Genomic DNA, 14,957 nt, shown 5'->3' with positions numbered 1-14,957 from the left:
ACCCTGTTTTAGCTACCTTTTCTCAATGTCTCCACTTAAATAGAGTACAAGTGTTTTTATGAAAGAAGAGATAAATCTTTATAACTTATTTTCTCATCTTAAGTAATTTATAAATTATCTTTTAAGAAGGGGAAAGTTTCCACAGAAATTAAAGTCTACTTTTTAGGCCAAGTTCTATTTCTCCCCATTACTGACCTCTATGACAACTTCAAAAGTCAATTCACGCTTTGTTTTTATTATACAAAACTAAAAAATCACATCCAGGTTATACTGACAATTGCCTCACAGTCTCTGGGTATGGAGTTCTTGGCAAAAATCTTTCCAGGGAAAGGAAAGGAGTGTCTGAGTGTCAGGAAAGGAAGACAGAGGTAGAGTATGTGGAGAAAACACATCACAGATCACATCAATCTCCTATCCCTCTGTCCACATCAAATGTTCTTAGTCAGTCCCCAGCCCATGCAGATAATCATAACTTACGAGGTAAATACTGCAAATTCAAAGTACTCTTTGAAGTACGTTTCTGAAAGTACTTTGAAGTCTGATTTGTCACTCCAGTACTCTGAGTTTTTCTAAGTTTTTCTTGCAAGTCACAAGACAAATTAGTACAGGCACTAGGATTAAGACTGAGAAGCTAGTGCTTTTCCTGAATAGAAGGGTATCTCCTAATATACAGGCATTCGTGTACAGGAGAAAACATGTAAGGTTAAAATCAAAGGACAAAGACAGGAGAAGGCCTGGCTCACTTAATGCTGTGTTGTGATGAGTGTACTTAGTTTCCTCGGTGGTAAATGGGAGATGTCATAAAACTTATTTTAGGGCTGCTTTAAGAGATCAAATGAGGTCCAGTAAGTAGTGCACCAGTGGAACTCTGTACAACTGTTATCTCAATATTGGGCATGACACTGAGGCCACAGTTAGTCTTGGAATCCCCTGGTTTCAGCAATTTTATCTTCTATGGAGACCGCTAAGGATACATCAGCAACCATAGAAACAGCACCATCCAACTACTAACCTACCTCGTTATCCCCACTCCCAGAAACCCTTCTTGGCCCACTCCAGGTTTACTCCCAAAATCAGAAGAGGGAAAATTCTGTTTTAATAAAAACGATGCCAATCAAATATTGGGCTGTGGGGAAAGACAGACAACTTTCAATTGTGCACGGGGTGGTGGGAGGTGGGGGTCTATGGAACATGCCGTTAGCTCTCACAAGTGGCCTAACAGGTGGCGCTGGTAGGTGGTTGTAAAGGAACCTGAAAAAAAAAATTCCTCATTTTCGACTACAGACTGAAAAAGAGGAGACTTTCTGAAAATTCAAGAAATAGCAAAAGGGGCTGGTGAAGCAGCAGCTAGCAAGACAACTGGACGCCTCAGGCTCGTCTCAGGCCCTCCCGTGCGTCCCAACCTAGCCGGCCAGCACGAGGCGCTTTCCCAACACTGCAGGGGCTTCTGGGAACCCTGAAGAACCCTGTCCTGCACCTGTCACCTGCTGGGCCCGGTACAGACAAGGAAAGAGACCGCGCCAACTCCGGGCGCCAACCTGCAAAGGCTGGCAGCGCTGAGGGGCCGGGGTAGTGGGGGGTGGGGGTGTCTCAGAGCTCGGGTCAAAGTCTGTTGTGAAAGTCAGGACCTGCCCGGCCTGTCCGAGCCGCTGCGCTCTCCGGGCGGGACCCACCTCCAGGTCAGCGGAGTCCAGGTGCGTGAGGAGGCCGCCGCGTCTCGGAGCGCCGGCAGCCCCGCGGCAGCAGGCAGAGGGCGCACGTTTGCCTCTCGCCCGCCCCGCCTCCGCCCGGCGCTCGTTTCCGCGCAACTTGGCGCCCTCGCGCTCGCCTGACCCCAGCCTCCGCCCCGGCCGAGAGCGTCCGGCGCAGTCCGCCCGGGGGAAGTCGGCCGCCGAGGGGGCTCCGCGCGCGCCCGCCGCTCGCCGCCCCCGGGAGGTCGCGCCCGCTCGCAGCGCTCGGGCAGCGCGCTTTGGCCGCGGGGCGCCGCCACGCTCGCGCACAAAGAACCCACCAAACCCCGAGGGCTGAGCTGGGGGACGCGGACTGGAGTTGAGTTCTAATCCGTTCTTGAATCCGCTGCGGAGTGAAAAGTAGTAAATTGTTGGGAGACTGTTTTCCCGCTGCACCACCGAGCCTGGTCCTGGCGGTGGATAATAGTTAAAGGTTAAGACGCCCTGATGGTGGGTGTGGTGGCCGCGAGGGCGGTGGCTCCTCTCTCTGTTGCCACATCCCTGTCACTCCCCGTAAAGCCCTGTTTCGTGCTAAAATTTCTCAGGGCACAGTTTTGAAATTTAATCAACATTGCATTATCAAATGTAGGAGGTGTGACGCGAAAGCCAAGCAGCACCGCCATCCCTCCCGTGGCCACCCCAGTTCATGGTTAAGATTATTCACAGCAGTTTGTACAGTGCTGCCACTTGTTTCCCCCCTCTTTCCTCGCCTATTATTCTAACTTCACCATGTTGGTTTGGATTATGTGGATTTTCACCCTCTGCTTTGACTAGAACAGCAGGACATGGTTTAGAAAGTGAAGGGAGGGAGGGGGTTCCACACTCAGGGCTTCTAGTTTAGTAACATCATTCCAAGTTGGAGGCTGTGTTTGCTGAATTGGTTTTGAGTCCATCCTTCCTCCACATGCATTCGCCCAGGCTTCCAAAGGGGGACGCATTCTTTGGCTTACACTCTCAAAACTTTGCTAGATAAAACATTTTCTTCTGAGGAAAAATCAGAAGTGTGTAAGTATGAAAGGAGAAACAAACGCTGGCAGCGCCCCCCTCCCCGCCTCAGTCCCAAACACACACTTTTTTTAAGTGTGCAGTTTTTCAGAGATTTAATAAAAATTGATTAGCTAGATATTTGAAGTGATGAATATTTTTATTTTAAGCAAAAGACATATATTTACATTGGTTTTAGAGCCTTTGCATTTCTCTACCTCTCTATCTTTCTAACCAACTTTGTATTATCTTTACATTTGCAAATCCACCACCCTTTATTTCAGAGAAAGCTGTTGGGAGGCAAACTAAAACTTGCTGACTTTCAGACTTTTCCAAGAGAAAACCTTCTGCCAGATTCCAAGAACTTCCTGATTGTAGAGAGCTGGTAACAGACCCAAAGAGTGAAACCAAGGGGTGCACATGTGCCCACACCCTGATTCCCAAGAGGAGTGTCTTCCTAGACTGATTTGTGGCTTGGAGTCCTTTGCATTTTATAAATGTCCAACAATGGTTTTATTTCTAAAGTCATTACAGAAGAATTATTTAAGGTTTTCAAAATTTTTAGGGATAAATTTCAAATCCTAGTTTTTCGTGTACATGGATGAAAAGTCTAATGGACGTTCTACACCCCTATTCATCCCTTTATTTGAAAAATCTGTGGAAAGCTACTTGTGCACTTGGTAAGAGCCCTTCTCTGACCCTCCCTGGTGATAAAATCCAGATCTCTGAAAACAGAACCAAAAAGGGGACACCTGCATTTGTTTTTCTAAACCTTTTTATCAAACAGGAATTAAAATAACAAGGTTTATTAAAATTTTTAAAGAAAAATGTGTATATTAAAAAATAAACAAGGTTGAGGATCTTGACAGAAAATAATTTATAAAACTTTAGTGCTCTTCCAAGAAACACGTATTTCTCCTTCCAGCTAGTATTTATGCCAAACAAAACCCTTGGAAAATGACAAAAATCAAAGGTAACCCACATCACAGATTTCTTAGTAAGTAAATGTCTGTAAGAACTTATCGAGTTTTGATGATTTGTGGAAAGTTTTATTAATATTTTCTTGAAGATTTTATGACTTGGAAAATGTAACTCTCAAGAACAGTTCTTGCTGTTTCCATTTGTGTTGAAGTTAGTAAATCAAATATACTGTGGAACTATGTTTTGCCTTTAAAAATCCTGTGCATATGTAACTGATTATTTGATATTTAAAAATTGCATATATTTTATTTCAGAAAAATTCCAAAGTTTCAGTAACAATTTTAATATTTAGGGATCTTCATAAAGAAAGTTATACTGAGAAACTGTTAAAAGTGAAGGATCCATAAAGAACACACCAAAATTTGAATATTAAAATGTAGATAATAGATAGACACAATCAAGAATCTTATTAAATCTTTTCTTTAAGGATAAGTTTCTTACGAGTCAAGGTGAAACTACCAAATTGTTTATACAAGCAAAGAGCAAACCATAATTATACTCAAGTAATAAAAATCTTCACATGAAACTTCCTAAACCCACTACACAATGTTAAAGAGATATCTTTAAGTTCTGATTGTGCACATTTTGTTTAAAATGTTTATATTAATTTTAAATGCCTTTCATTGTAACTCCAAATTACTAATGTTTCATGGAAAAGACAATTTTATAGAAAACCCAACCATAATCTTACACTTGGTAAAGGTGTTTTATTATATGTAGTTTCCCTTTTATAGTTCCAGTTGCTTCTGAGTCATAAATATTCAATTGACTTTATATCTTAAAATGGGCAGAAAAACAGTATTAACTACAGAACCAATAATAAAAAAGCATAAAATTGAAAATGTTGATAGTTACAGTGAAGCTGGTTGGAATTTATAAATCTATTGTTTCACCAGAATATTTACTGTTTAAAAGAGTTTTTAATTACTCATTTATGACAAGGACAAGAATGGTGTGATGTATGAAACAGAAGAGTGAGGAGAATGGGGTATCAGTGGACATTTCCCCACTTGAATTGTTATTATCAATATTAGTCTTTAGGAAAATATAGATTCAGAATGAATTAATTTCATGACAGATTTTGAGAGGTTACAAGAAGTTTCTTTCCGGCACAATCAAAATATTATCCTAGCAATTCAGGTTGTCAGTAAAAGCTTAAACAAATTTGCTGATAATCCTGTTAATGACCTAGGTCAAGTGTTAACTGTTGTGGGTTATAAAATAGTGAAATTAAGGTTTCTCCTACCTCCAGGCAAATAGCACAGTTATAACTGTTAGAGGGAAGTAAGGGCGAGCTATTAGGAGAGCTATTAAATTACAAAAATGTATAATGCATTCAATTATTTAGTCTAGAATGATAAAATGCTATTAAAAGCAAATGTAAACCCTCTTTTAAAAAAAGAACACCTATAAAGATGACATGGTATCTTAGTTCTCTATTATTGTTTCAATCACAATGTTGTATTATTATTTGAGGATAAGTGTTTATATAAGAAAATGATGCCAATTCGTAGTAATTTTAAAAAAGAGAATCATCTGCTATTTAAATGTTTATTGTCTCCATCATTTGCCAAATATTAAGTGGGAAGCATCCAGTGTTCATCTGCAAATTTTACTTTTAAGCTTTAAACAATCACATCATCTCCTCTAGTAACTTAGGTGATTTATGTTCAGTGAAGTACATTTCCTAGAAACGGTGTCCCAGTCACTCCAATAAAAGTCTCCCCAAATAAGTAGTATATAAATATGTAGATTGAATTTTATTCACTTTTATTTTGAAAACTGATTCCCAACGTAAAGAACCCTATGGGTAAATGTTAACCTAACTTACAAATACTTCTGGGTAGCAAAATGATTTAGTATATTATGTGCTGATGAATAAGCAGTGCACTCTGCCTCAGCTTGCTTGAAACGTAGAAGAGTGTTTAAAGAGAGTACTTTATCCAATGCTAAAAGAGATTGAACTCATAATAGTCAATTCTTTACTTGATATCAAGATTCAACCTCTTTATAAAGTTATTTTTGTTTATCATTATCATCATCCATCTAGGATGGGAACAGGGAGCAAATATATAAATTTTTCTAACAATACATGGTGTAAGATTTCTATTTTGTCATGAAAAGTAGTTCATTTCCTATTGGAAATCTTTTCATGGTGCGTCATGTAAACGGAGAGACCTGATAAGATTGTAATAAAGTTTCATGCAGCTTTTGTAAAGTTTCTGTTTAAGTGTATAGGCCAATTTTTTATTTAAGGGATGATCAAAATTGTAAGTAATTATAAATAATCTATTATCATTGAGAAGGCCAGTAATAGAAAGTATCACCTGGAATCATTTCCTTGAAAGCATATTAGAAAGTTATTTGTAACTGGATTAGTAAAAGGAAAGTTCATATTAAACTTTTTTCTAAGTGTTTTCTCTTATCATGGACCAATGGCATTTCAGTATTGATATTTGATTATCAAATCTCAAATTAAAAAGAAAAAAGTCAACACAGTGACAAGTTTCCTAGCAATTAACTCAGTCAGTGGCTTGGGTTTTATTCTGCTTTAGTTCTATCATGCCTAACTTCATAATAGATTGCAAATAAAATCTAGTAAATTTTACTAGTAAAGTTCTAGTGAAATTTTCTATAGCATTGAAATATAATTTTTAGCATAGTATTTGAAATGCAACCTAGTATTTTGTATTCCGGTTCTCAAAATTTATATCAGAAAGCTATACTAATGAGATCCATTTTATCGTTATTCCTTCCACCCAATGTATGAATTTTCAGAAGCACTGCTTTCTATTCAAATGACATTGTTAGAAGACTTGCATGGAAATCTTGGCCCATACTTGGATTTTTCCCTTTTCATGTTGTTCAACTCTACTACTAAGACTCAAGCTACTGTGTTAATATTTGAAATCTTATTCAAATATTACCCAAGTTAAATCATTCATTTTAAATTTTGTTTCAAAGCTTCCCTTTGTGACTTCAGAAGGGTAAGGAAAAATTACCTATAAGACATGATCTGGAAAGAATAATAAACAGTGGATAGGTAAAGTTTTGGCCAAGCAAGTTAAATGTAATTATGTCAGTTTTTTTAAATATATTTACCTTCTTATATACATATTGTTAATGTGTACCCTGCCTATAAAATAATATGTGTTATATACCCAAATATACACAAGGTGTGATTTAAAAGCAATTTGCATTTGATTATTCCTATTTCACTACATAAATATTCATTAATTTTAGATAAATGTGAATAAATTTAAAGGGCCTTTTTTTCTCTTATGGTTTCCTGAAAGGTTAAGTTTTGCACAATAATGCTGACTCTAAGCTATATCCCAGTGCATTATTAATTCAGTGAAATCCATTATCTAAATAGTTTATAAATATTCCTTCTGGAGAAATACAATTTATCATAGCAATATGGAAATTATATTACTGTTTTTCTAGCTATTATCAATACTTTATTATTTTCAAAGAAACAAAAAGAATAAACATTAATTTTAACTTATTGATATGTTACTCATGATACAAATAACTACTCTTGCCTTTCATTCATAAAGAATGATTGACCATTACTTTCAAATAAACATTTTAATTTGATTTGTAAAAAAAAAAAAGTCACTTAAAGGTAAGATCATTTCTTGAGCCTTCTATTTTAGAATTTTTAACTTCCTAATTAAAAACAAGACAAAAAATTTAATGAAATCTGCCAAGTTGATAAAAGCAGTCACTGAGGAAAGAATGAAATTAAACTGCTCTATTAGCAGTGAAAGTAGGTCACCAAATATGAGCAGCAGTTTTTATATTTAATTTAAAAGTTTCTAAATATATTTAAGTTTTTACATGTGGTTTTTAAAAATAATATATGCAATATAAAATAGTACTGACTTGCCAATATATACTTTTAGTGAGTGACATGATATATAATGTAGCATTTGCACATCAATTGCTAAGTATTGCTAAATTGAAAAATAAATTGCCAAATGTTATTGTTATAAGTTCAAAATGATTAAGAGGGAATCAAAGTTGCAAGTGTTGCTTTAAAGCAATCAATTATTCAGAGAAGTTTGTCCTAAGAGTTAGTGATTGTATTCACAAATCTTAGGAATAGTTCACAAAAGGGTATGCAGGAAAAAGGCAATGTATCTGTTAAGCATACAATCTTATAAGAAACATTGGTGTCCTTAATATTAGGTATGCACTTTCATTCATTGAAAAGGGATGAATGCCCATTATGAGGAAAATAAATAACCCAACATTAAGGAAATACCATTTGCTGCATATGAACATTCTTTCTTAATTTGCTATTTAGTTATTTACTACACCTACCCAGGAGATTTTCACTATTCATTAAATACATTCTCTTATTCATATATAAACCCTTAAACAAAGAAAATTCAACCTAAGCTTATTGTAATTCCTGCAAATATTACTTATGTTAATGTGACATATGCTGCTCATTAGAACGTTCTACTGTACCATAGAGCAAACCACCGCCTGGCAGGATACACATCACTTTATTACAGCAGTTGCAACATAAATACACACACACGCGCGCACACACACACATCTCTGCTTCAACAAACTCTTATTTCCCTTTAGTCCATTCATAAATGCCATGATCCTAAGTAGGAACAACCTGTCATTACCTTTAAACATACTAAAGAATCTAGAGAGGGGGTGGAATTTTCTTTTAAACTTCTCAGAGTACTACATGGTCATAATTAGAAAATGAAATAGTAACATGGCTATTTGGCAATTAACATACTGGGTTGTAAAACTGGAGAAATTTTCTTTCTTTCTGCTTAAAATTGGCAAACAAGGTAATTGCCTGAATTGGTATCAGATTAAAAACACATTTTAGGTTTAGGCAATCCAAAATTATCTCTTAAAGTGTTTTAGAAGCGAGCCGAAAATAAAAGCACCTCTTTAGTTTACTCTGAGAGCAAACTGCTTTATTCGAAGGCACCTCAGCGACCTGAAAAGGCTTGGGTGAGAACGTGCTTGGAGGAGCGTTAGCCCCGCGGGGCAGGGCTGTGCGCGTCGCTGTACCTGGCTTACCTTCATTGGAAGGTTGGAGAGTCAGTTCTCCGAAGCAGTTGAGAACAGAGACGCTGAGAAGGAGGAGGATGGAGAGGTGACAGTCCATGTTGCTCGTGCAGAGGGCAGTGAGAGGAGCATATCTCCATGAAGCATGCCACTGATGTGAGGGGGAGCGCTCTGATTGCTGGAGAAGTTACCATGCTCCGCTCGCAGGCTGATGTCAAGTTTGACACTGGAGATAAGGAGGAGTCTGGCTGCCTTTCTGCGAACCTCGCTCAGGGACTTCCCTGGGTCCTAGCGCCGTCGGAAGCGGGCACTGAAGAAGCGCAGGACTGCGCGCGGGGGCTCGCAGACGGCTATGAAGCTCAGAGCTGGGGAGGGAGAGGGTGGGGGCCTCAGGCGTCACCGAAGGGTCAGGAAATCCAGAAGTTATAATGGAACGGTGGTGGGGAGTAGTGATAGGGAGGGAAAAACACCCCCTCTTTATTTTCAGGGAAAAGCAGCTATTTTATTGTTTGCAGTACATGCTCTTCTTAGGTTAATGCCCTGAAGAAACCAGAAACCCTGATAGGAGTGTCAAATGGCAGAGTGAGTAGAAAAGAAACTGAAATGCCAGAGAAATGTTTGTTATTAAAGAACAGGAGCCTTTCATTAAAAAAAAAAATCAATGTGATTGTATCCAAATGAAAAATCAGGATTATTCCTTCATTATGTTCAGTGTGAGCATAACTCTTCACCAGTCCTTTGCGGTGCATAAAGACACCAATACACACCCCAGATCAGAAAGTCTCTTCAGTTGTACACCAAGTGGTATCAGCACTTTGAAAGAGATTTGGCTCGGGATTCCAGTGCACAAAAAGTGCACTTTGGTATTCCAAACTGGGAAGCATCCTACGGGAGTGAGCAAACCCAGCCCTAGGAATAGCTGCAGGCCAGCATGCATCTCTTGTTCTGTGCTGTGGGTCTAAATAAGAGTAATAGAAATCAAGCCGAAAGTGTATGACAGCCCATCACAACCTTCCCTCCCTCACCATCCAGCATTTGGATCTCTGGGTTCTGTGAGATAAACAATGCATAATTCACAGCTCCCCGGTTAGCTTCTCAGCCACTTCCAATCTGATAATAGTTGGATGCTGTTCCTCTTTAGCATTCCAGTCCAAAGGCTACATAATAGTGTCCTTGCACTTTCTCGCTTACTTTTTGCACTATGGTTATAAGTGGTTTCTCTTATTTCCTGTTCCCTTGCTGGACAACAGAATTGCCATCTATTTCAGCCAAATAATTGGTAATTGATATTTTGAGAACTATCCTTGCTTCTTTTTAAAACATAAAATATCCTGCCGCTCACCTATTTTTTTCTATTCTAAACAGAAAACAAGCCTCTTACATTCCTTGCACAACTCTAGAAAGTAAAGGTAAGTTGACAGCTGTAAGAGCAGTGATCGATTTTACAGCTTTAAGTTGTAGAATCTAAATAAGGGTTTGAAAGGCCTTGCTAATAAGATATTCTTTGCACAAACACTATGTTTTTAATGAGAGTGCACGATTTTCACAGGAATTTAAATGAGTGTCTTTTGATAATAGTATGTTGGCTGGGATGGGATGTTGGGGGGTGGAGGAAGCAGGAAAGGCAGTAACTCTGCTCACTTTTCTGTGTGTGCCTTGTTACTTTGTATCTCTAACGTCTTCCCACATTGTGTCAGCGGAGGCTGTAGAACCCTCTTCAAGTGCCAAGTCTGTCAGAATTGAAAATAATGACAGATACTAAGCAGAGGCTTCAGATAGTGGTGACTGGTATTTTTTAAAGTTCCAAACCAACTGTAGTCTTCCCAACTGCACGGTTCCATTGTTCTAGGTGTAGATAAAAATTGTCTGAAACTTGAAAGAAAATAGTCTTATTTGGAAGTGACAATTTAAAAACATTTTGGAAAAACATGCCAATGTGCTGATATCCCCATATCCTGGCTTCCCCTCACACTACTCTTTTCACACTTAAACTGCTTATCGCTGTGAAAAGAGGGATTCCTGTTCAAAGGGAGCTACAATAGTGTGAAAATGAGTAAAAAGCAATTTCTGGCCTAGGAATATAATGTAAATAATATAGGATTTCTCAAATATAAACTCTCTAGATCAAGAGACATCAGACAATAAAGAGTTTCCAGAACCTGAATGCCATTCTGATTAGATGTGAAAAAGAGTGATGTCCACAAACAGAGGGGTGCAAGGAATTTGGCCACAGTAGGAGCAGGAAGGATAGAAGTGTGGGCAGCCGATTCAGGAACAGCCTCATCAAAAAAGTAATAACTGAGTTGGGGTTTGAAGGATGAGTAGGAGTTCGCTAACTGAAGAATGGCTCAGAAGGCACTGCAGGAACATAAACCAAATCATAATAGTTTCCAAGTGAGGGCAAAAGAAAGCATTTGGCAGATATAGAGCAAAGAGTATGAGTGATACAAAAGGGGCCTGGATAGGAGGAAAAGGAGGGTGGGGACAGAGTGCTAAGAGATGTTCTTTGAAAGGCAGATTGGAAACTTCAGAAATTTCTACGCCACTTGTCAATGATTTTATAAATTCTAATCTCCTTAAAATTTTTTTTCACTTATTCTTTTTTTTTTGAGTATTTTAAAAAATAATTTCACATTTAAAAATGTTTATTCATTTATTTTGTATTTTTTGTGGGGGAGGTAATTAGGTTTTTATTTACTTTAATAGAGGTACTGGGGATTGAACCCAGGACCTTGTGCATGCTAGGCACACACTCTACCCCTCAGCTATACCCTCCCCCCTTACAATATATTCTAGATGAAAGAGAGACATAAAAAGCATTTCAGCACATAAGAACTTGATCATATCTGAGTTTTAGGGAAAAATTTTACTGAGCGCATTGAGCAGAGCGTCTCCACCTGTGGTATATGGACCACCTGCTACTGAAGTACCTGGAATACTTATTGAAAGTGCAGATCCCTTCTGCCTACCACAGACTCATGGAATTTGAATCTCTGAGGTTGGGACCCATGAACTTGCAACATGACAAGCTTCGCAGGTAATCCTTTTGATCCCTGACATTTGAGAACCACTGCTGAGTGTGAAGGAGGGAAAATCAGAGGCAGAAAGGTGAGATTCGAAACCATTTTAAAATAACTAAAGTAATAAGGAACTGAACTAGAATCATCTCACAGACAGAAAGAAAATACAAGATGAAATTAAAATACACACTTGAGGTGAAACAACATTCTTTCCCCCCCCCCAAAAAAATTGTATTTGGGGGCTAAGGAAGAGGGAGATGATGAATACATTTGCAATATTTAATTCCCCTAATAGTTCAGTTCAATGCAAGGTGAGTGGCTAACACGTGCCTGATCATGTGCTAAACACTGAGGGCAAAAGCATGAATAACTGTACGCTTAAATAATTTAGAATCCGATCAAGAAATGATGCAAGTGTTAGGTAGCAGTACATGCAGAATATTTTCATAGTAGAAGGTGGAGGGGTGGGGGGAACTTCGTTAGAGATTAAGGGACACTTCCCTAGCATAGATGGCAATTGAATGGCAGCTGGAAAGTTGTGTTTTAAAGAAAAGAGTTCTGAGAAGAGAGATTAAACGTGAAAAGCATGCTTCCTGGAGGAAAACATATATCTCTATTACTAGAGCGTGGAGTTTGAGGCAGTGCAAAGGGTATAGGAAGGAGGACTCAGGAGGGTTAGGAAGGAGCCAGGTGGTGATGAACTCAGCTGTTCTCAGGAGCTTGCTCTCGAGGGTAACGTGGGGCAGAAGAGAAACATATTCAACTAGCATTTTTAAAAGGTCATTTTGACATAGTTAAGTGGGGTGGGTAAAACAGAATCAAAATCACCAATTAGGAGCTAAGAGATCAGTTAGGATTCCTTTGCAAGCAGATAGCCAATATCACGTAGAGGTAAGAGTAGGGTTCTTGAATCAGACTAATCTAGGTGACGGCCCTGGCTCTGTTACTCTTAGAAATTCTAATAATAACAGATCCTATCTCATAGGGATGTTGTAAGGATTATATGAGATTTGGGGTGGTACAGATAAAGTGTAAGCCTTGTGCTTGACACATTAAAAGCATTCAATACATTTTTTATCTTGGTTCAGAAGAGAGATCTAGAGGGCATTATACTGAGCAGTGACGGCAGAACTACAAATCACACAGACCTAAGTGGATGTAATTGGTAAAGGACTTACTAGACTGATTATGAAAAATGAGGTAGACGGAAATGTCCAAGAGGCCTTTCATGCTGTGGCTTCAGTGAGGAGGTAGTCAGCAACGCGAGAGAGATTTGAGACGAGAGAATGAACATGAGATGCACAATTTTTATTATAGGTTTATGCAGATGAAGTGACCTGAGGGAAAACCAAGGGCTGAAGAACTAATAGGAGACAGAGATTTTGACTGGAGTTGTTCCTCTGGAAATAATTCCCTTTGAAAATACGGCTGCCCTCTGTATGTGCCAATGCTGAACATGGGGACACGGAGGGCTGACTGTACTCACGGGGCTTCTATTTTATGTAAGGGACTTGAGCATCCACAGATGTTGGTGTTCAAGGGGGTCCTGGAAACAATCCCTGGAGGATACCAAGGGAGGGACGACTGTAATTAGCATAAAAGATAATGAGTTTCATTCATGTAAACAAAGTGCTGGCCAAAAGATGAAACCCTAACATTTACCAATACAGGCGTACCCCAGAAATACTGCAGGTTGGTTCCAGACCACGACAGTAGAGTAACCATGGCAATAAAGAGAGTCATGCAAGTTTTTTGGTTTCCCAGTGCATGTAAAAGTTGTATTTACACTATACTGTAGTCTATTAAGTATGTGATAACATTGTCTTAAGAAAAATCAATATACATTCCTTAATTAAAAAATACTTTGTTGACTAAAAATGCTGAAACAATTACAATAGTAACATCAAAGATCACTGATCACAGATCACCATAATAAATATAATAATAATGAAAAAGTTTGAAATATTATGAGAATTACCAAAATGTGACACAGTGACAAGTGAAAAAATTCTATTGGAAAAAATGGCATCGATAGACTTGTTTGACACAGGGTTGCCATAAAACTTCAATTGTAAAAAACGCAGTATCTGCAAAGCACAATAAAGCAAAGCTCAATAAAATGAGGTAAGTCTGTACTTAAAAGACAGGCAGAAACAGAGAAGAGCAAAGAACTAGAAATGATTAGCTTTTTGGAAGCCAAACTTTTAAAGGATTTCATAAACAGTTCATGGTCAACAATGCTTCCAACAAAAATGTCCAGTAAGATATTGACGGAAAATCACAATTGGGTTTGACAGCTGAAGGTTTTCATGACTTTGGTGGCAGCAGTTTTGGTGGAGTCATTGGCCTGCATGTAGGATTAAGATAAAGGAGTAAATGGAAAGTGAGGAAGTAGAGGCAGTAAATGTGCTACTCTTGCAAGAAGCTAAGCTTAGAGGAGAAGGCAGACCTAGAAAAGGGGAAAACTAGGTGTAATGAGAGTTTTACAAAATGGAAGAGGCTTATAAGATTTCTCTCTCCTGTGTTTAGCTGACTAGTGATACAATTCTTTTATAAGGAATTTAGGGGATCAAATTTGGGATATAAAGAAAAGGTGGGAAAATGACGACTTCTATTTAGGACATGGAGAGACGCAAGTGTAAATATTCTCAAGCCAGAAGTTAGATGCAAAAGCTCAGAAGGGAAGGCAGGTTAGAGACTGCAAGCTGAACAATCATTAGTAAATTGGCAGTGGCTTAGTCCACTGCAGTAGATGAAATTGTCCAGACAGATCATAAACAGTGAGGGGAAATTAATTCTGTTAAATAAAATGTTGAAAAGGCAGATGGAGGATATATAATTATCAGAATGTATTGAGTAGGAGTGCATATTATAAAAGAAAGGCAAAGAGAGTGAGTTGGAGATGACAAGAGATGAAAATTTTAGGAAGTAAATAATGAACAACAACAACAACAAAGAGGTAGAGTTTAGTGAAAATAGAAAACAAAATGGTTTTTCCAGTTAATGGAAAGACCACAGGGCTGGGAATGCCCCCTCAGAAAATCATATGTAGAGCTGCAAAATTCTCTGGAGCCTGTCATTTTACAATTAGAGAAAGTCTAAAACATTAGTGACTTCCTTCTGTTCACACAGTCAAAGGCAACCACAGGAAAGGGATCTGAAAGATCTTGCCATTATACAAAGAAAGTATTAG

At 38.4% G+C, this 14,957-nt stretch overlaps 1 protein-coding gene across 3 annotated transcripts in view; it reads right to left on the bottom strand.

The window, feature by feature from the left end:
• The window catches only part of EPHA3 (EPH receptor A3), a 329,741-nt gene extending 320,736 nt beyond the window's left edge, over positions 1-9,005 (bottom strand). For all 3 annotated transcript variants that reach the window (XM_032477643.1, XM_032477654.1, XM_032477661.1), the window contains exon 1: positions 8,757-9,005. In XM_032477643.1, coding sequence (XP_032333534.1) covers positions 8,757-8,844 — 88 coding nt within the window. In that variant the 5' untranslated portion in view covers positions 8,845-9,005. The remainder of the gene's footprint in view (positions 1-8,756) is intronic.
• Positions 9,006-14,957: the final 5,952 nt, after the last annotated feature.

The sequence above is a fragment of the Camelus ferus genome, chromosome 1 (genome assembly GCF_009834535.1).
Source record: "Camelus ferus isolate YT-003-E chromosome 1, BCGSAC_Cfer_1.0, whole genome shotgun sequence".
In the NCBI taxonomy this organism is placed as follows: domain Eukaryota; kingdom Metazoa; phylum Chordata; class Mammalia; order Artiodactyla; family Camelidae; genus Camelus; species Camelus ferus.
Note: the sequence above shows the minus strand (reverse complement) of the source record. Positions and strands in the feature narration are given on the sequence as shown.